At 42.6% G+C, this 21,029-nt stretch overlaps 1 protein-coding gene across 1 annotated transcript in view; it reads left to right on the top strand.

The window, feature by feature from the left end:
* Positions 1 to 20,780, top strand: part of MAN1C1 (mannosidase alpha class 1C member 1) — a 274,960-nt gene extending 254,180 nt beyond the window's left edge. The window contains exons 12-13 of the mRNA XM_086957684.1: positions 12,473 to 12,588; positions 19,772 to 20,780. Coding sequence (XP_086813810.1) covers positions 12,473 to 12,588; positions 19,772 to 19,895 — 240 coding nt within the window. The 3' untranslated portion in view covers positions 19,896 to 20,780. The remainder of the gene's footprint in view (positions 1 to 12,472; positions 12,589 to 19,771) is intronic.
* Positions 20,781 to 21,029: the final 249 nt, after the last annotated feature.

Below are 21,029 nucleotides of genomic sequence, written 5' to 3'. Positions count from 1 at the left end.
CATTGCTTAAACTGTACCAGGCAAAAAGTGTTGCTGTCGCCTGCTATGGGAGCGAGCTCTGGGGCTATCGCAAGATTAAAGACCTAGAGGTTACAGAAAATAACTTCCTAAAAAAGACTCTGAGGCTGCCAAGGGGTATTGGGAACTACTCTGTACATGAGGAGTTGGGGATCCCCTATTTAGGCGATAGAATAGCAGTAAGTCCTGTTTTGTGCTGGCTGAATTGTTGGCTTAACACTGACATTCCACTAACACATGCCCTATTGAAAGAAGCCTTACAGCTAGACGGGAGGTTCAAAGTACCATGGGTGAAGTACATAAAGGATTGCTTAACGGCAATTGGTCGGCCGGACCTGTTTCATGCTCCAAACTCAATTATAAAATCTGATGTTATCTCTGTCAAGAACGCTATATTATTGTTAAGATGTACTGACAGAGAAGAGGTTGAGATACAGAAGGTCAGTGTAAGGAAACACTTACTATTAAAAACATGTCCACAAATGGAACCTTACCTGACATGGCCCATGACTAGCTATGAACGGTTTTTGCTAATAAGGTTCCGTTTTGACCTATATCATCTTCTACTGGCAGTACCAAGTGGGGCTCAAAGGGGTGAAGTGTTGCCAGCTTGTGGCTGCGATGGAAAGTCTCCTCAAGATCTGGCACACTTTCTTTTTATCTGCCCCTATTATTCCATCCCACGGAAATTATATCTTAAACCGTGCCTTAAAAAATTGAGTTTTGCACAAATTAAGCCTGCACTTTAATATTTACAACTACTGAATAGCGATTGTACATTATTTGTCTGTAACTTTTTTTAAAAAGCCATCTGTTTTAGGAAAAGTATGGATGGTTAATTATGCTGCAATGTTTTAGGTGCTTTTTTAAGAATACAGTTATTTATAATTTTAACCAAATACTGCCCATGCTCATAGTGTCTGATGTACCACCGTATTCTTCGTACTGTATACTGTGTCATTATTTGCCATATGAAATGAATTGTTTGTAATGTTTTTAAATGTGTACTTAAAAAATTGTACTTTTATGATTGTAAAATCTACAATCGAATAAAGATTTTTGAATTTGAATTTTAGTACTTGTTATTTTGGACAATTGCATTTGCTAAGGCTTATTGACTTTGGATTTGCATTTGTTTGGTGCATTCAGGACTTACACTTGCTTGTGCTCGCTGACTTTGGGACTTGTAGTCGTCCGGGCTTGTTTGTATTTGCTTGTGTTCGTTTTCGCTGTATCTCTTGCACTCGCCAGTGCTTGTTGTGTCTATTGGCACACTTGTTCCCTTCACTTTACGTCGTTTGTATTTGTGCTTGTTTGTATTCAGCGTAGTCTTCGCTTGTTTCTGGTATTTGCTTAGGCTTGTTGCGCTGTAGTTCATGTACTTGCCAGTGCTTGTTGCGTTCAGGAGTTGCTTCTCCTAGCGCTTGTTGTATTTAAACCTTGCATTTGCCCGTGATTATTATATTCGAAATTTGCATTTGCTTTAGCTTGTTGAATTTTCTCTGACTCTATCTCTTGTATTTGCTTGTGTTTGCTGACTTTTGCTACTGCCTGACTTCAAAATGGCCGCTCAGTATCTTTAACATGGGATGGGAGCAGAGTGCCTGACTCCAAAATGGCTGCCGCTGTGGAAATCTCGTTTTCAACTAGACTTGGCCATTCTTGCTTCTCCTTTCACCGGAGACCCCACATTCATCGGCGCTCTCGCTCCCACTCACTGTCGGTTGCAGCCAATGGTCATTTTAAGAACATCGCTCCAGGTAAGGCAGCAATTTTCTTCTGTGCTTTCCTTTCCATTTCGTTTGCCGCCGGGGTGGGCTCCCGGTAGGCAAACAGGCACGACTCTCTAGCCCCCACACGCGGGGCGAGCTCTGATTCTTCCGCCGCCGAGGTGGGCTCCCGGTAGCCGGCAGACAACGCGCTCCCAGCCCCCACACGCGGGGCGAGCTCGGGTTCTTCCGCCGCTGGGGTGGGCTCCCGGTAGGCAGGCAGACAACGTGCTCCCAGGCCCCACACGCGGGGCGAGCTCCGCTCCACGTGGCTTCCCGACTACGGAGCTTCTCGGCGCACAACAGCGCCCTCGCAGATCCGCTCCACGTGGCTTCCTGACCACGGAGCTTCGGCGCAGATGATGCAAGGCTGGCGGCTTCAGATTCCACCGCGGCACTCGCTCAGGGAACACTCGTTGCGACAGCGACCTCACACGCTTGCCTCACCGGACAGGTCACAGCTCCTGGGATGTGCTCAGTCACGCAGTGCGATCATCCCACCCTCGTCGCCAGCTGTAGTGTCTTCCTATTGTAATAAAGGACGAACACTATATTCGTATAAAGGAGATTTTTTTTCCCTTCCGTTCAATACCTCATCCCTATTCTAACTGCCCTTTCCTCGTCCCCTGGACTCCTCCTGTTCCTCCCTTAGCTCCGCCCCCAAACACTAGACTGTCTCACACAGTATTACAAGACCTACCCCCTGATTGTGCACCTTATGTTGTGGCTTTGACTGGTGTTCCAGAATTGGTAAATGGCAAAGTTGAATATTATGAGGAATTAATAAACAAAACGATTTACTGGTTAAATAATAATAGACCACTCCCACTCGATGCCCAATGCCTGATCCTGTTCATCCGTAGAGTGAGTAGACCCAAAAACACCTTAGGCGATTGTATTGTCATTAATTTCAATGATTGCAGGGCAGTGGAATACGTCTGTGGGGGGTCCCATGAATAATTTGAGATCCACTATCCAGATCCGGGACCTAAGTTACTTTTATACTCCCCAGACCGAATGTCTAATTCTGGCCATCAAGGAATGACCATGTGTAGGCATAGCAGGACTGTCCGGCATACTGATAGAGAAAGGTGGGGGAGTAGAGAGTTGTTATCAGCTGTACCCCTCAGTAACAGATTTAGTGTGTTGGATATGGTGGACTGACTGACATCCACAGGTACTAGTTTCCCCGTAACCCATAAACAACCGTATGTTGAAACAGGAGAGCTGGGTGCTGGGGTTATAACATCTATTGTTACAATAGTGCCCATGCAAACGTGCGGTTCTACAAGCATGCTAGGGTGTCAGGCTATAAACCATCATCTAGGACCCGGTGATGTAATGGAGGATGTCTATGGTGGTAATCCAAGTATAGTTAATGCAGTAGAGGAGGTGGGGAATCCCATTGTTCGAAACCTGGAGAGGGAGTCCAGTAATGATCGATGCTCGTGTATTGGGGATATCACTAAGGGAATTCTTCAAGATCTTGGAGATCTGATGAGTAGAGAACCACTAATTGTAGTACCATTTAAAAATTAAATAGCCACCCAGAACCACAGAGTGAGATTGACCCACCCCCTATAGCAACCATGGTAACTATTCGGCCTGGAAAGACAAACAGTGAAATTAGAAAACCTGTTGACTTTCTATCTGTAGTTGAAGACTGTGGGAAAAATCTGTTACAGGGGACTGCACCCATTGCTTTCCAAGACAAAGTGCATGAGACAGCCTGTCAATCAGCCTTTGTGTTAGGTGTGGTTAGAATTGCCTCCTGGAATATTTGTGGCCTTGCTTCAAAGGTTACGGATGAAACATGGGGCGATTTTATCCATAACTTTGACATATTCTGTCTCCAAGAGACATGACCAATAAACGAGATACATCTGGAGGGATATAAAACATTCCATATCCCTGCAGTATGGTCAACTCATGGAAGACACAAGGGGGGCATCTGTGTATACATATCTAACATGCTGAGGGTAATGCATATTAAGATGGTGAAAAGTACTGCTTATTATCAAATGGTTACCATCTGTTTGACCTCATTGATAAAGCTGCTGGTTGTAAACTTCTACAATAACATTGATAAAGTTAACTTTGTGAATGTCATGAACAGTTTTAATGTGGATCTAAATAGCCAGAGTCTTTCTAAAGGGAGTGATATGATTTTGATATGGGGGTGGGACTTTAATAATAGTGTTTGTAATAACACGGATTGTGGCTATGAGGACAACGAACGAGAAGAAAACGGCCAATCAAAGCACTTTATCCACAATGATAGAGGGGAGAAGTTTAATGAAATTATGGCCATATATGACCTGGGCTTTGCAAATTTGATGTGCTCCCCAATGGTGAACTTTGATCCCACATATATAGGAAGAGGATTCAAATCAGTGATCGATTTTATTATCATTCCTACACGATATGCAGATAGGGTGACAAAGTTCATGATTCATCCAAATTGCCTAAGTGATCATCTCCCACTTAGTATGAACTTAATTGTATTTGATGAAAATGCCCCTACCACTATAGAGAGCCTGGTGTGGACTCAAGAGATAGTGTTGGCCTGCCAAAATGGCTATTCCTTACGGTGGGGGAAAAAAGATCCAAGAGTTAAAATCATATCCAGGGCCCTAACCCCGATCTTAATGTGTTTAGGAGAAGATACTCCCTATGATGTCACCTTAAAAGCTTTCAAACAGATCACTAATGAGGTACAGAATATATTGTCCGACCCAAATAAGAAGCCGCAGAATAGGAGTAATGGGTGGTTTGACAATAAATGTACAAAGACCCAACCTGCCTTAGGATCGCCCTCAGCAAGCCATTATGGGATTATGTAGAAATTAAAAACAGCAGGAAGGCCTATAGCCAAGCCAGGAAAAACCGCAAGAAGGAAATAAAGGTGCAGGCATGAGATAATCTATATGAGGCCGCTCAGCGTAGAGGCTCACAGTCTTTCTGGCAGGCAGTGAATGCCCCTTTCCTTGTTAATAAGGAGAGGGCGAGGGTAGAAGTTGTAATCGACGATAATACTTGGGTCAACTTCTTCTCTAAAGTCTATAGCATTAAGGTGGATGATTCTATAAGCAACCAAGACCCTGCGGAGGAGCATGGAGGTCAACTAGCTCATTTCCCGATCGACATTGAGATTTTCCACGAGGAAGTACTGATGGCTATTAATCTGAGCAAAGGAAGTAAAGCCCCGGACCCAGACGGGATTCCTATCGATCTATTTAAAATGACCACCGATCTCTGGGCCCCTCTCCTTACTCGTGTTCTTGAGGCATGTTGCTCAATAGGATTTTTAAAAACCTGGTCGGAATCAATTATTATACCGATCTTTAAAAAAGGCGACCGGGACAGCCCCTCTAGCTATAGACCAATATCGCTCTTGGTCTCCTTAATGAAAGTTGCAGGATGGGTGGTGTTAAATGAACTCCATAACTGGGCACAGGACAATAACATTCTGAGCCATGGCCAGTATGGCTTTAGGGAAGGGATGGGCACCATAGAACAGGTGTTAAATGTTATCATAATACAAGGAAAATACACCCAAGCAAAACCAGGTCGCATGTACGCAGTATTTGCTGATCTCACGGCCGCCTTCGATTGCGTAGATCACAACAAGCTATGGAAAACCCTGGAGGAGATAAGGGTAGAACCTGCAATAGTACAATTTTTAAAACAATTATATATGGGAACTACCGCAAAGGTTAGATATGGCCTTACGGGAGAGTGCACCAAGTCATTCCGCGTGGAAAAGGGTGTAAGACAAAGCTTCGTCTTGGCCCCGTTCCTCTTCTCCATCTATACCAATGCATTGGAAGAGGAACTGAGGGCAAAAGTAAGAGACTCACCTAGATACAACAGCAAGCAGATTGTCTCCCTTCTCTACGCGGATGACGCAGTGCTAATGGCCAGAACCAAGATGGGTATACAGAGAGCAATTTCCACCTACATAGAGTTCATGGCCAATGGGGGCCTAAAGCTCAATGCCAAGAAAACCGTTGTGATGACTTGTGGGAAAGGCGGGAACAAATGTAAAAATCTGGTAGTAGGTGACAACAGAATTGGTTCCACTAATACCTTTTCCTATCTTGGAATACTTATCGAGGAATCAGGATGATGGGCCCCCACGGTCAAGAGCAGGACTCTCCTGTTTAAACGTTCGACCGCTGCGCTAATGAATTTCGCTCAAAAGCTTGGAAAAAGACCCCCAGAGATTTTACTAAAAATTTACATAGCAAAATGCAGAAGTATAGCAATCTTTGGGGAAGGCATTTTGGGTTTTTATAATGTAGGCTCTCTACAAGTTGTTGAAAACGCCTTCTTAGGGTATATTTTAGCGGTCCCCCAGAGCACCTCAGTTTTTAATTGCCATAGTGAACTTGGTGTTGAGCATATCACAGATCTCATTAAAACATAACCAATCTTATTATGGCACAGAGTCTGGTCATCGCCCTCCCTGATCTTAAACCAAGAAATCATCAAGGACGTATTGGTTCTGGATTTTGCCAGAAAAATACTGTGGCTAAACTATATGAAAAACCTGGCAAATGACCTAAACAGACCAGAATTTTATGCAAACCCAGAAACGATTTCTTCTCTATCTAGAAAAGAATTGAAAACACTACATACTAACCACTTTGAACTACTTAGGTTATCTGGGGAAATCAATAAGAAAACCGTGACACAACATCAAATGACCCTAACATGTTATACAACTCATTCAACCTTATCTGGCTTTTTGCATAAGGGGCTTTGATAGATTTGTCCTTACCAGTTTGAGATTTGAGATCTTTCACCGCCAGGTAACATTTCCAACTAAAGATGACTAGTCTAGAAATTTGGTGCCATGCCCATGTGATAATCTGTCCCTGCAAACTACCATCCACGTGGTATTATTTTGTAAATACTATGTAAGGAACGCAGAAGATGGATTAAGCCGCTTCTGAAACAGGGAGCATTTCGGCAATACCGTCCAGCGTTCTTATTTTTGCAACAGTTGGAGAACGAATATTGTATCGGTACCATGATTGGTTTTTTAAAGAGTATCATGAGGAAACGGAACGCTATGATATGTTAATTATTGTTGAGGGGCAAAAGTTTGACCAGTACTTGAAATAATTTATATAAATGAGATTAAGAATGAATTTTGCTTACATTTTAAGGCTGCTTTTATGATTTTTTTACTTGTATGCAAAAATCGAATAAAGCATTTTCAGATCTGATCTTACTTACTAATATCTGGCAATCATATGCCCAGTAACATTACTTGCCTCAGAGATGGTTAGCTCTCTGTCGTCTCAAATTGGATGGCACACAGTCTCCTGAAACTCAGTGGCAACAAGCCAGAAATCCTGCTGATTGGAGGTGAGCAGTTGGGCAGGAGGCTTTATGGCCACCTTAGATAGGCGCCTGCCCACAGCACCAAACTCGATAAAAAACCCTGGTGTTTAGTATGACCAGGACCTTGTGCTCTAGAACCAGATTCAGTGTTGTATTCTAACTGTATCTCCTCTTTAAAGGCTGTAAGGAATGTTCTCACATTCATCCCATATGAATCTTGTCCATTGGTAGTCTGTGGCCTCGTTCTATCTTGGCTAGATTATGCTAATCACATTTGCCTAGGCCAACCTATGTTCCAGCAGACAACTCTAGCATATGAGGCTAAGTTTTGGTCTCTGTAAATGTGAACGCATCGTGCAGGATGCTGCATTGGTTGCCAGTCTTCCAAATAACTCATTTAAACGAAAATAAGCATTTTTTACAGGTCTCTTCACTGTCTTGGCCCCAACATTGTGTCCATCATTATCACTTCTTAGGTCACTTCTTACTTATCCTTATGCTCAGGCTCACTTGTTCCTGCATTTTAAGAGATACCTGTGTGGGGAAAAAACCTTCCGAATTCAGGGTCAAAACTCTGGAAAAAGCTTCCACTCTCCTTAAACTTGATCAATGACTTTGACACTTTCAGGAAAACACTAAAAACCGAACTATTGTGCTAAATCATCTGCTTCCATGTTACTCTGTCTCTCCTGCTGGCTCTGGCTTTTTTTGTCCTGTTTTATTTGTTTGGTTCCAACTTAAAAATGCCCCTGGGCAATCACCATCCTGTTAAATTTAATACATAAAAACAAAAGAATGATTGTGGGTTTCTAAGCAGGAAAAGAAAACGTCAGATATGAAAATATATTTGCATCAGTGAATTTTAATATTTTAAAATGGCCCATTACAAAAAATGAAAACTTAGAGACGGAAATGAGTTGCAGAGGTCAGTTTTCTAAATGGTGCTACTGACTTTCAAAGGAAGACCCATAATAATTAGAGAATAAAAACTTTGCTTGGTAGAAGTGTTTTTTTCTTTAATCAGTCCTATGTATTTTCTCAGCAATAAGTCGTGTTTTGCATCAAGAGTTCCCCTCTTGCTCTATAAGTTAAATCAGTGTATTCATCTTTCTGTCTTCCCTTCGTAATGTATTCATAAACTTTATTCCATTGTATTGAAATGTGGTTTAAGACAAAATCTCAATAAAATGCAACTTCTAAAAGAAAGATAACTTTGCCACAGAACATGATACTTCAAATGCCTATAGATGCACAGTCTGCTATGCACTATGTATGCCCAACAATTCAGCCGCCAATTTTGCATAGTTTTCTCTGGTAGCTCTGCATATTTCCAGTGTGGCTTGGCTACAACTCTCTTGCTCCATTGTTGAATCAAGAGCACATCTCAGTATCCAGTATCTAAAGGGCGTTCTATCATGAATGGACTTTGCTGCCTTCCACACACCAAAGTCCCAAAAATGTTACTATCCTGCATGGAGCATCCACTTAGGCAGGATCACCGCTAAAACTGGAAATAAGGGGGAGGAGCCTAGCCTGCAACCATGATGGCCGCCTAAACCCTCGGCTCCGCCGACCCTCTCGTTTTCCTCCAAACAGCTATTGATCCTGCAAGTTATCCTGTGATCGCGTCGATGTGTCGGAACCGGGAGGTGATCCTGACTCCAACGGTGTGCTCCTCGGCGTGCTCCCTGCGGCAGGAGCGACAGGGCGTCCTTGCTTCCTTTCTGGCGCTGAATGGCGGTGACCGAGTCTTTGTTACTCGGAGACGGCCGGCCCTGATTACAACAACAGCGGCCACTGAAGACGGGGCGGGGTCAGCCGGCGGAGAGCGGCTGCCGCACTGAGTTTCCCGCTGCAGCGAGCCATTCTGTCCTGTTAACCTTCACGCTCGCACGATATCGCCGCTGCCAGTGATACATTGTATCCTTTCTCCAGCCTGTAGACGGCTTTGAGAGCCTTTTCGTCTTCCAGCGCTGTGGTGGGTGCCATTTTGAACCGAGCGCTCGGCACTTGCAACTGACGACCCCAGGCTGTTATTGATGGTGTTTACGACGGCCGACGCTGCATTGCAACCGTGTGCGGTGTCGGAATGGAGTATGCTGCTCCTGTGCCCCCGACGTGGCTGTGCTCTGCGGAGTGGCGATGGGATGACCGGCTGCTAGCAATGGATGTCGGCGGACAGTTTCGAGGGCTAACATATGTTTGTGAGCCCCATGTGCAGGGAGCTGCAGCATCCTCTTCTCCTGAGGCGTCATTGAAGATTGGTGATATTCTGGGCGCTTTGGGTACTTTGCGAGCTGCCCTATATGACAACGCCCAAGACCTGGGGGGCCGACTAGATGCCATTCTGCCCGCAGTGCCCTCGACTGGCCGTGCTGGCTTTCGTGTGCTGAGCACTTCGCCACACCCTGTGCTCGACTACCGTGAACTGCCTACCCAGATGTACATGGAGGCGTTGGAGGTATGAGATCTTGATACCGCCGCGGTATTGCCTGTTCAGGTTGTGAAAAGGTATGGGGTTCCTGGACCTGTGCAATGGCTGGGGAATCGCCCCTGGACGCCATGTCAGGCAACTCCTTCGTGGTCTACTGGCGTGTCTTTCTGTCTTATCCTGGATTTGTTGCTATTGCTTTGGCCGGTCGACTTTCGAGGATTGCTGCTGTGTGTTGCCCTTTTTTGTACAACCGTAGACCACATGGCTTTGAGTTGGACAGACCTTGGTGGACAGCGCCCTGTTCTGTTGTGGTCATTTCGTCTGCTTATCCCATCCAAGATGGCTACTATACAACTGGACCTCGTCGACACGCTAGATCGAAAGGGACAAGGTTGACGATGTTTTTCCTTTTTTTTTGCTTCCTGTTGCTTGCATTGCCGGGACTGTGATGGACAGACTGGGGAGTTAGACGTTGGTTATGCATCGGTTCGGGGGTCCGGGGAGGGGCGGCCGAGAATACACATGTTGGTTGTTTTGTTCACATACGTTTGGCCCTCCTCCGGTTTTATATGATAATTTCTTTTCCTCCTTTCTTTCTACTTCTGTATTTCGGGTACTCCTTTTGGGCGACAGGCACACTGCTAGGGGGGGGGGGTAGGCCGTAGCCTCTGCATGCGTGTAGGGTGGGGGGGGTTTATTTTGTCCGTTTCAGTTTCTATGGGCCTTATTTTTCTCTTTATTCTTATATTCTTTTCTTCTCTTGCTTCTTCCTTGGGTCATAGGGTGGATCGATGTGAGGTGGGTACCGACCGGCATGCAACATACTGTGTGATTGTTAATCCTTTTGTGTTATCCATATGCCGCCATTCTGATTAGGTTTTACTGCTTGCTGGATTTCTTCTGGTGGAAGTCGCCCACTTAGGTCTTAGACAGATTGTATGGACTCTGATCCTTCTTAGTTCCTACTATTTTAAATATACTTTAAAAAACTTTAAAAAAGAAACCTTAACTTCTCCTACTTCTCGGTAGTGCAAATACCTCCAGTGTAACTCAGGTTGATTGTACTTTGTTCCGATATACTACTGAGTCGCCATACAGCTTGCTACTGTGCTTCAAAAGATGTCGAGGCCGGCCGGATGGTTGTAGGCCCGTATTTGTTTGATTATACTGCGCAATAAAGGTTTTCAAAAATTAAAAAAAACAACTAAAAAACCTGGAAATAATAGTGATGAGCAGATGGCTACTTGCCTGGGCTCTATCCAGCGTTGGGATACAATGGCAGGTGGTTTCACCTCAGAGGTGGGGAAAAGGGAGCGTTGGTCAGCCTGTTATCTTCCAACTGGTTTGTCCAGCTGAGTCCTAGCTTCTTGTCCTTGGGAGAGACTCAGGATTTCTCATTCAAGCTGCAGTAAATTGGTGTGTCCAGCTGAATCCTAGCTCTTGTCCTCTGGAAAGACTCAGGATTTCTCATTCAAGCTGCAGATAAATTGCTTAAATCATCTCATAATCTGCTAAATAACTCTTTGAAGAGTGGCCGTTTCGTTAAAGTTTCAGATAGTCACACAACTTTTTTTATAACAAATTGAGCATGTCATCTTATCTGGGAATATCAAACATAGTCCCCATTGGACAACAGGAGATTGCAAAATCGGTGCTCATGTCCTGTAAATCCTCTAGAAAGTTCACCAGCGAAAGACTCCAAAATACCTTACTGGCTTCATCTTGTACACCCTTGATTGAGATCCCGTGCACATTTTGATCTTAGGATGGAAGGCCTTGAAATGTAGAATAGCCTTAAAAAGAGTATTTGGTGCAAATGCAATAAAAGTGTTACCTGATGCGTAAAAGTGAACAGTTAGAAAATGTGTTAGGTATGTGGTAATTGTAGATTCAGGCGAACTATTCTAGGTTGGTGTAATTTCACTATTTGTGCCTCTTTTAATGCACCTTGAAGCCGCTTGCAGTGCTGGGCGTTATGTAAGTAAAATACCAAAACAATGAACTAGTGAAGAGAATTATTCACCACTTAGCGCCCAATTACGAGTTTGGTGGTCCATGGGATGTCCAAACCCATGGTGGCGGTCCCTGGGCCACCAGAATGGCGTTACATCTGCCATATTACTACTACGGTGATGAGACTGACACAGCACTGCTGCAACTGCTATTTCCATGGTGGTGAGCCCACCATGAAAAGGGTGGCAGTGAGGAAACTACGGGGTCCTACGGGGCACCCGATGCCTCTGTGCATGGGGATGCATGGAGGGGGGCACATGGTGTGCACTCTGTCTATATACACCCCCTGGTCCTGCACAGAATGAAATGCATAGCAATGTGCATTATGGTCTGTACAGAGAAGGGCTGCGGTGCTCCCACAGCAGTGCCTTTTTAACCACATGCGTGCTGCAGTTATTTTTGCAAAAGGCGCGTTACATGACAAGCTCAGCTCGTCATCCGCACACGACCACTGTGGCTGATGACGAGCTGAGCTCGTCATCAGCAGCGAAGGGGTTAAGGCTCTATTATGAGCCTTAGAAAGGCTTCACCGTGGGACCGCTGCCACAGGACAATGACTTGTAGTCCAGTCACAATGTGGTGGGTGGGCTGACTACGGGTTTGGCGGAGTTGCAGTGGGTGCTGGTGTGGAGGCCCGCTGCAACACTGCCAAGCTTGTAATCAGCCCTTAGTGCCCCACTACTGAAAAACAAAATGACTCAGCAGATATGAGCTATTTGGTATCATACATACATAAGCACCCCTCCCCCCTCAGCGCCTTGAGACCCTCACGGGCTCTACAAATGCCCTGATTGATTGATTGATTGATTGATACATCAGCTCTGAACATGCATGATAGGGTTTTTTGCTAAAATTAAACTGATTTCAATGCTTCTTGTTTTTATAGGCACTGGAAAAATATTGTATGGTGGAAACCGGTTTCTCTGGAATCCGAGATGTTTACACTACTGTGCCGAATCATGATAATGTTCAACAGAGTTTTTTTCTAGCAGAAACATTAAAGTAAGTGTACATTTCGCAAAACAATGCACTTTGGAATGCCATGCTCTGTCTGTAAAAAACTTTTCTCATCAAGCAAAATGCTTCCTAAAGCCTAAATGTACAGACCATTTCTTAAACTATGTTTTCCATATTCCTTCACTGATTGTATGTTACAAATAGTAGAACTTCCTAGCCTTAGTCGCAATCATTATAGCTTTTATTGTGACCATAGCCCGCCAAAGCCTGGTGAATTGCAATCACACGATTATTTTGGACATAATCCTGCAAACAACTAGTAACATGTCTCAAAATTAAATAGGATCATATGACAACCTAGGGTTCAGGGCTTCTTCTCCAAAGGTGAACTGTGCATTCTAAAGCAAAATGGGCCAGTAACTTTGTCCAACACCCATTGGCAAAGCCTATAAATCTCACCATAGAAACCTATGGAGTTTGTTAATGATTTTTAGATATGCTGCGCACTAACCCCAATGCTGAGCAGCATGGGTAGATAAAAACATAGATAATGGTTCATTTTGTAGGTGTGTGTGAACCAGACATGCGTCTACCTACAAAATGATTTGCCCTCTTTTTTAGTTTTATTTGCTGATCCAACTCGGCAGCCGAGGTCGGTAGTGGGAGTACCTGCCGGGCAGTGACTTGTGGAAGGGCAGGGTGGAGGGTAGTAAACTATGGATCACGGAGGTTTACAGGTAAGTAAACATATAAATAAATAAAACGAATTTCGTTGCGTGCACTGCATCGCATTTGGGGATGCAGTGCACGCAACCAAATTCATTTTATTTATTTATATGATTACTTACCTGTAAACCTCCGTAAACCATAGTTTACTATCCCCCACACTGCCCCACCCCCTCCCCACATCACCGCCCGGCAGGTACTCCCACTACCGACCGAGTGTGCAACTCGCATTGACAAATTAAAACATTACAAAATTAAGAAAATGTTTTGGGGTGGGGTGAGCCACTGGTTGGAAGCAGCAGGGGGCACTGAAGAAACATGGGTACAAAGCAGGTGGAAACAAACAACATGGCCAGTAAGGATTGCGCAACAAAGGGGTCCATAAGCTTCATGGAGAATGCTGGTGGTGGGAAGCAACAGGGATGAAGGATGGAAGCAAACGCAGCATAGATGGGGAAGAGAGCATTCTAGAGAGATAGCTGGAAAACACATGCACTCTTGTTGAGTTATTAGACAAAAAGAAAATGTAGCGTCTGAAATGCAAGCAGTGTTAGGGCACAGTAATGCATCCATGCTCCAAAGGAGGGACAAAAACAAGAAGAGGAACAAAAGCTAACGAGTAAGAACCAAGCAAATAACAATGACAATGAAGCCAACAAGTAGTAAGCCATGAGCGGGCTCTAAGCCCATTGTAAGATAACAATATATCTCACAACAGACAGTAAAGGTGCTGTTTAGTACATGAGACCAAAATATAGATAAGATTTTAAGACATACTTATAGGAGTCGTATTATAGAAAGTGCAACAGGGATGCAAATATCATGTGCGCCCACTTTGCATGCCCCTGTAGCTTTTTGGTATTGCAGAAGGGGTCGCAGACACTTAGGCGTCCCTTCCTGTAATACAGATAGAGCTGGCACACTTATAGCGCCAGCGCTATTACCATAGGGTGTTCCCTCATTTGCATATGGGTGTGGTCTATGCAAATGAAGGCAACCATTTGCCTCTGTGCCCGCCCCGTATTATAGACTCGGGCACAGAGACAAAGAAGCTGTCAGCAGCAGACTTGCAGTGCGCCCTCTGATGGCAGCTCTTTGTAGGTGGAAAAGGGGTCCTGTGAATCCCCAAACATCCCCTTGCAGGAAGGTGCAGTCACTCTCTGCACCCGCCTGGAAGAGGATCTCTAATACCCATTAAAAGTGCAGGCACGTTGCCACCTGCACAGTAAAACACCGAGTGGCTGCTTCAAAGCCGCTCTGTATTTCACATGAATGCGCTGCCCCCAGGGCAACATGACTTTAAGGCTGTCCTGGGGGCAGCACATTCAATCTAAAACGGCGCACTCTCCTTGTTAGCGCTGAGCGCATCTTTTGCGGCCCCAGATGAACAGTGAGATTGGCCCCAAATCAACACATTGTGGAAATTGACTGAGTTTAATCATGCTGAACCACTAGCATTGACTGCAAATAAATAGAGCTGAAAGATGACTTTACAGTGGATTACACTCTAAGGATTTGTTTGAGGATCTTTGACAAATTATGTATTTTAAAACACTCAGGATTCGCCCTGATTATTGTTCAAAACAGCTTTGCTAGAGAGTGAGCGGTGTCCAGTCCCTCTCACAAGTCTGTTTTCCAAAGGAATTGCACCACACCTGCTTTGATAGGACGTGTATGTCAAAAATAACGGGTAAAGGGAAGCAGAGGCAGCACAAGCTGCTTTTATATACAGAATTAGTACAGCATGGGCAACCACATAGAATGCTGAACTTAGAACTATTACAGCACAGAAAAAGCACTGTAGCCCAGCCCCTGACACACTTGCTTTCTCTCTTGTTGTCTCCTCTCTTACCCCATCTGTTCAACACAGGCTGAAGCAATGGGCATAAATCTCTCACATAAGGTAAACTACTAGAAGTAGATCTATAAGACACACACAACCCCCCAAAGTCAAAACAATAAATCAAAGAAAGTCCTACAACACAGCAGGGAGTAGTCAGATGTCGGGGGAGGGAAGGGAGGGACGGGGTAGTTATGGTTTACTGTTTTTATTGTCTCTCAACCTGCACCTGCCACATGGCACTGATTGTATGCTAGACTGCTAAATGTCACAAGGCTGGGCTTCCCCGCCTTAGAATGTATTTTATGAGCTAGACCTAGGAACGCTATACCACCCATGTTGGAAAACAATACGCTGTCTCTAATAGGAATCATATCAGGTGCTGTGTCTTGAAAAAATTAATAAAATATGTTGAAAAAAAATTAAATTAAAAAAACACAGCAGGGAGTGCATAAGTAACACCTCTGCAAACTTTTGTAAATACACGGAAGAGGTACAGCATGGGAGATGTATCCTAGCGAATAGAGGTGGCAATTTTGGAACATGGAAAACTAGGTTCGACTCCTGACCTCAGCATAGCAACATGTGTTTCTTGGCAAATCGCATAATCTCCCTATGGCAAATAAGAGGAAATATGTATTGTAGCATGGTTCTGTTGTAAAGCACTTGGGTCAGGTTTACCCTATAAAACAATAACTGTGCAGAACTACATATACACACATAGGGCAAAACATGAGAAGTAGAAGTGTGAGCTGCTTGAACACACTTACATGACTTAGCAGCAGCAGTGCAGAATTTACTGGTACAGCAGCCATTTAATCGACACAGGCATACATATAAAAGGAGAAACATTTCCATCAAGAGCGTAGGGTTCACTAAACCACAGGCCAGCTATGATATGGAAAACAGCCACCTTAACTGTTAAAACCCACATGCAGGCGATGAAGTCGCTTTGAAGGACTTTGAAATGTCTGACTCACCATGTGTGATTTATTTAGGGAAGTATCTTTCTGAATTGTGTTATGTGGGCCGAACCACCCACCCAGTCAAATGAAAACATGAAAGTGTTATAAGAATGCTAAATATAAATTATCATCTGCAAGGCATACTCCTGCTCTGAATTTCCACTTTCTAGTTGTTGAAGTATTACAAAATATTCTTCTAGAAGAGCTTGGCAAACATGGCTTCTTCAAAAAGAGATTGGAGGTACAGACTAGAGTGCCTCAGGGGATTGATGAACTGAAGGATGATTTACATGTTTTCATTTTATAAAACCATGGAGAGTGAGATACAAACTCATTTATTTGATGGTAACTTAAAAGTAAATTATAGGGGTCAATTTTCCCGCACACATGCTTCTACTTGTATGAGACGTTACTGGGATAATAGCTAGAAATTTAGAGACGTATTACAGTGTGTAAACGATTTATTCTGAAGCGACGTTTATAAAAAGCATATGTAAGTAAATAAATGAAGAACTGAACCATATTGCCATCTACGAATGTGTGGTCTTTCACAATTTGGCATTTGTGAAGGATGGTTAGGTGAATCTCTCACCTTCCTTCCAAATACTTTGTCCTTTTTGCAAAACCATCCTAGAATGTTATCATGAGAAGTTTCCTCTAAAAGTGATGGAGCAAAAAAGGCAGAGATCCACATGTGACCCATTATTTGCTCCTTTAAGTCAGAAATAAAATGTACGCTTAACTCTTCGGTGTAATACAGTAAACACTGAAATGAGAAGTATAGGCTTGGTGTACATCTCGAGATCAGTGAAAGGCATTTGTGTGAAATTCACATGTTTTAATCGGATGTAGCCAAAACAGTCTGAAAGAGAGCATTACTCCGGATAGATGTGAATGCTGCTCGTGACCAGGACAACTGATTTAGGTGATATAGGTCAAGGGAGGTAGAGCTAATAGATATAATCTATAGGATGTTTACATTTTACAAAGATAGTTTGATTCATTTTTTTTATTTTCAGAATGAATATGTGTACAAAAGAAGCTATACTTGATCCATTTTTAAAATGTCATAGTATTAGCATATGGAGGCAAGAAGGTGAATGTCTTGGGTAAATGTTAGGCAGAAATGAAGTTTGAAGAAAGTGTGGTGTTAGGTACAGTATATGTTGCAAAGAATGGCACTAATGTATTGAGTTGGGATGAATAAGGGGTTTGAATATGGTTTTACATCACAATATTCCCATAATGTAAAAAACAGATTTAGAATCAAGGTTATCAATTGCATATGTGATGTTGGTGAGGCTGCAAGTGTTTCCAACATAGGATAGTGTTGAATTAGAACTCTGTGTCTGTCATGCTCAAACTACATAGAGTGCAGCCTAGTTTCAAGACTGTGTTGGTTGGAAGAAGTAATGCAGAGGTTGTGTAATTTAGGAATAATAGAGCCAATTGAAGTTCTGGCCAGCTGGCGCCTGTCATGTTGGCCAAGAAGGTAAAAAAGTCTCTCAGGTTGAGTGCTCACCCGAGAGACTTGAGCTAAAACATTTGGGTCAGCAAGCAGCCCCTTCCTAACATCAATGAGATGTTGTGTGCATTGAAAAGTGCCAATGTGTTCAGTCCCTGGATATGTCTGCTGCTTATCAACAGGTGGTATTGCACGAAAACTCTAGGTATCTCACCTCATTCATGACACTGTATTGTACATACTGGTACAGATGCATGCCATTTGGGCTGGCTTTTGCATCTTCCATATGTCAGCTGTTCAGTGAAGTGGACCGTGTTTTGTGTTTCCAGGAAGACATCCAGGTATGTGGGGAGAATTTAGCTGAGCATAATGAAAACCTTGATAGTACAATAAAGATTGTGGAAGGGAGAGGACTGAGGTTAAGAAAATATAAGTGCACATTTGTAGAGAACAGTGTGGATTATTTGGCCCACGTTTGCCCCGCACTCTCATATTGCTTCCCCCCACCCACGTCCTTCGTGTTGCTACTTACAACTCCTGTGTTGCTTCCCTCCTCACACCCCCACCTTCTGTGATTATGCCCCTCTTGTTGCTGCTTTCCCCCATCCTCCTTGCTTCCCCCACCCACTGACAGTACTTTTTTTTCTTTTTCTTTAGTAAACCAACTCAGATCAGTTAACAAAAAGAAAAAATGTGTTTGTGTCATTTTGTAGGGATGCGCATGCTTGGTGTGCACACCTTGAAAATGATTTGTCAGGCCATGTCATAAGCATTGTTTTATCTTTATAAACTATGCTGCACAGATTCAGGGATGTTGTAAATCATAGCTAGCGCCATTGGAAACGTCAATAGGCTACAAATGCCAGACCTATTGTCATTGCCGAAGCTTGTTGTATGTTTTATATAACCATAATTGATTTTTTGCAAATGCAACTTGTTCTTTCAACAAAAAAAAATCAGCAACCTATCATTCTTGAAGTGATTTAAGTAAATCCATCCATCAATCATTCTCCTTGAAGTGGAAACAACACAAGTGGGATTCTTGTTATCTTTTTTCAGTAAAAAGTCCTTTTTATTCATGAATTTCCATAAATCTTGATTGTCATTACTTAATAGAAATAATTTATAACAAACAAACAGGCAGCACATGCTTCCTGACAATGGTTGCTTCTTCAGGGCTAATGAATCAATCGTCTTGTTTATGCAACACATGTTACAATGAAAACATACATCAAAGTCGCAGTCATCTCAAGTGGTACTATATGTTGTTAGTAGGAATAACTAGACTTCTTCTCAAATTACATTCTACAGACTATTAAACCCTAAGCTAAGGGTGCCCAAAATAATACAATGTATTGTTAGTAGGGATAACTTCTTAAACTCTCACCTTTAATTCTATTTGATCTTCATCACCATGATAAAATTAATGATATTGATTGAGGGCATCCCAATCTCAGCTCTCATGATAAATTTAGCAAATGATTGAAATGATGTAGAATGATGTTAAACCAGTTTGGATGCTACTCCAATCAATCTCTGAGATGGCTAATATTTTCTATTGTGCAAAAGGGTAGTCCATTGGGGAAGAACCATGTTGGGAGATAAATTATTGCCCTCTGATTCTGCACATTTCACCAAAAGTTGTTCAGGTTCAGATCCGTCCACAGATCCTCTGAATCGTCTATTTTTGAGAATGAACCAAAACGAATCTCTCACCATCCAGTTGTCCAAGTGACGCCCACTAACATGGTCAATAGAATTTGATAGTCAAAATGTTCAAATTACTGGGAAGTTTCATAAAGAGCATATAGAGCAGTGTGTTTACCCATGTTTGGTTTTAAACCTGAATGTCAGTCGTCTTTCAGATGTTTGACAGAACCACTCTGGAAGTACGGTGTGATTTGATCTTGATTTTCAAGGAGTATCAAATCCATGCCAGTAGGTAGCCTTACCCCTTTGGTCTAGGCTCTAGCAAGATGGAGGTTGGCTGCCTACAGCAGTATGCCACAAAAGCAGCAGGATTATTTTTATAGGTGAAAACTTCGATTTTGTCTTACCCCTACGTGATTTTGGAATTGTGCTCAATTTAGTCATGCCTATTTAATAATGTCCTTGTTAACTAATTGTGGGTTTGTTGGGGGGTTAATTATGCATCCTTTTTTATTGCAAACTATAACTTTGTGATACTTTAGATTATCATAATGATGGCATTTTTATGTTTTATGTATGCAGGTATCTCTATCTACTTTTCTCTGAGGATGATCTAATTTCATTGGAAGACTGGGTGTTTAACACCGAAGGACATCCGCTCCCTGTAAATCACACAAACATTAAATTCTCTAAAAGAGAACACTGAGTTAACCTGTGCCCATCCAGCTTTCGATGTTGCTCTGAAATTGTCCTTCACCGTAAGGCGTTGTGTTCTGACTGAAAAAAAGTGAAAATACAGATGCTTTTCCCTTTCTTCTGAAAGGAAATCTATATTAACTTTATTACTAGCAAATTGCAATGGCTGTGATTCAAAACGTATATGGACACAACTATTTTGATAATTTCTTTACAAAATCTTTTGGACACTTTCATACCAGCAGGTGGAAGTATTGAAATCTTATCAGAATGCATATTTTTTCCTTCTTTGTTTTTGTATTCATTTTGTCTTTTATATTGTATTGTATTTTGTTGTATTTTCTTTGTTATATTTATGGACTATTTTTAAAAAAACTTGCTTTTTAAACTACACCAACTTTGTGACAAAGGAAAGATTTCCATTTAAATCTTACCATCAGCATTATTAATCGATTGACGAACATTAATAACCTACAGATGCACCACAATGCAAAAGAAATTCAATTTCCGTTTTACCAAGCTAAGTGTTGCACGTTATATAAAAAGAAATGTTGAGTACAATAGCACACATTTTTGATTTTTGGCGAATATTTAGTTGTGAAACCTGTCAAAAAATACCATAAAATATTGACACATGATGTTTTCTGCCTGAAAAACAATTGCATCGCAAAAACAGCCCCAGCATCGTTGAACTGAAGCTAATCCTACAGAAGCCACACAGCTGTGCGGTCCTACATGGGGGATCTCAGACTTGAGTCAGCTGACGTCCAGGCAGCCCTTTTATCTGCAGAAACGGCATTAAATATGACTTAAACATGAAATTAACCTAACTCAGACTCTGCCAATGTCTCTGCCTTTGCACAAATAAATTAAAAGAAAAGAGGACAACTCTAAACCAGTATATCTTCACTTGGAATGCCTGTGTTGAATGAATGTATTTTGAAACAGTAAATTCACAGAGAGATAATGCATTATGAGGTAACTGTGTAATAATCCCAAATTGCTTCTAGGCACTCTGGTTACATCATAAACCGGGAGGTTGAGGGTACAGTTTACTTGTTATGTATGTATATACTACATGTTTATTTTGAGGTAGTTAATTTGAGAAAGCTGTTTTCTTCAAAGTGCAGCTAACAAGGGCAAT

This window comes from Lissotriton vulgaris, chromosome 2_1 (assembly GCF_964263255.1).
Source record: "Lissotriton vulgaris chromosome 2_1, aLisVul1.2, whole genome shotgun sequence".
In the NCBI taxonomy this organism is placed as follows: domain Eukaryota; kingdom Metazoa; phylum Chordata; class Amphibia; order Caudata; family Salamandridae; genus Lissotriton; species Lissotriton vulgaris.
This window is presented reverse-complemented; position numbering and strand designations above follow the sequence as displayed.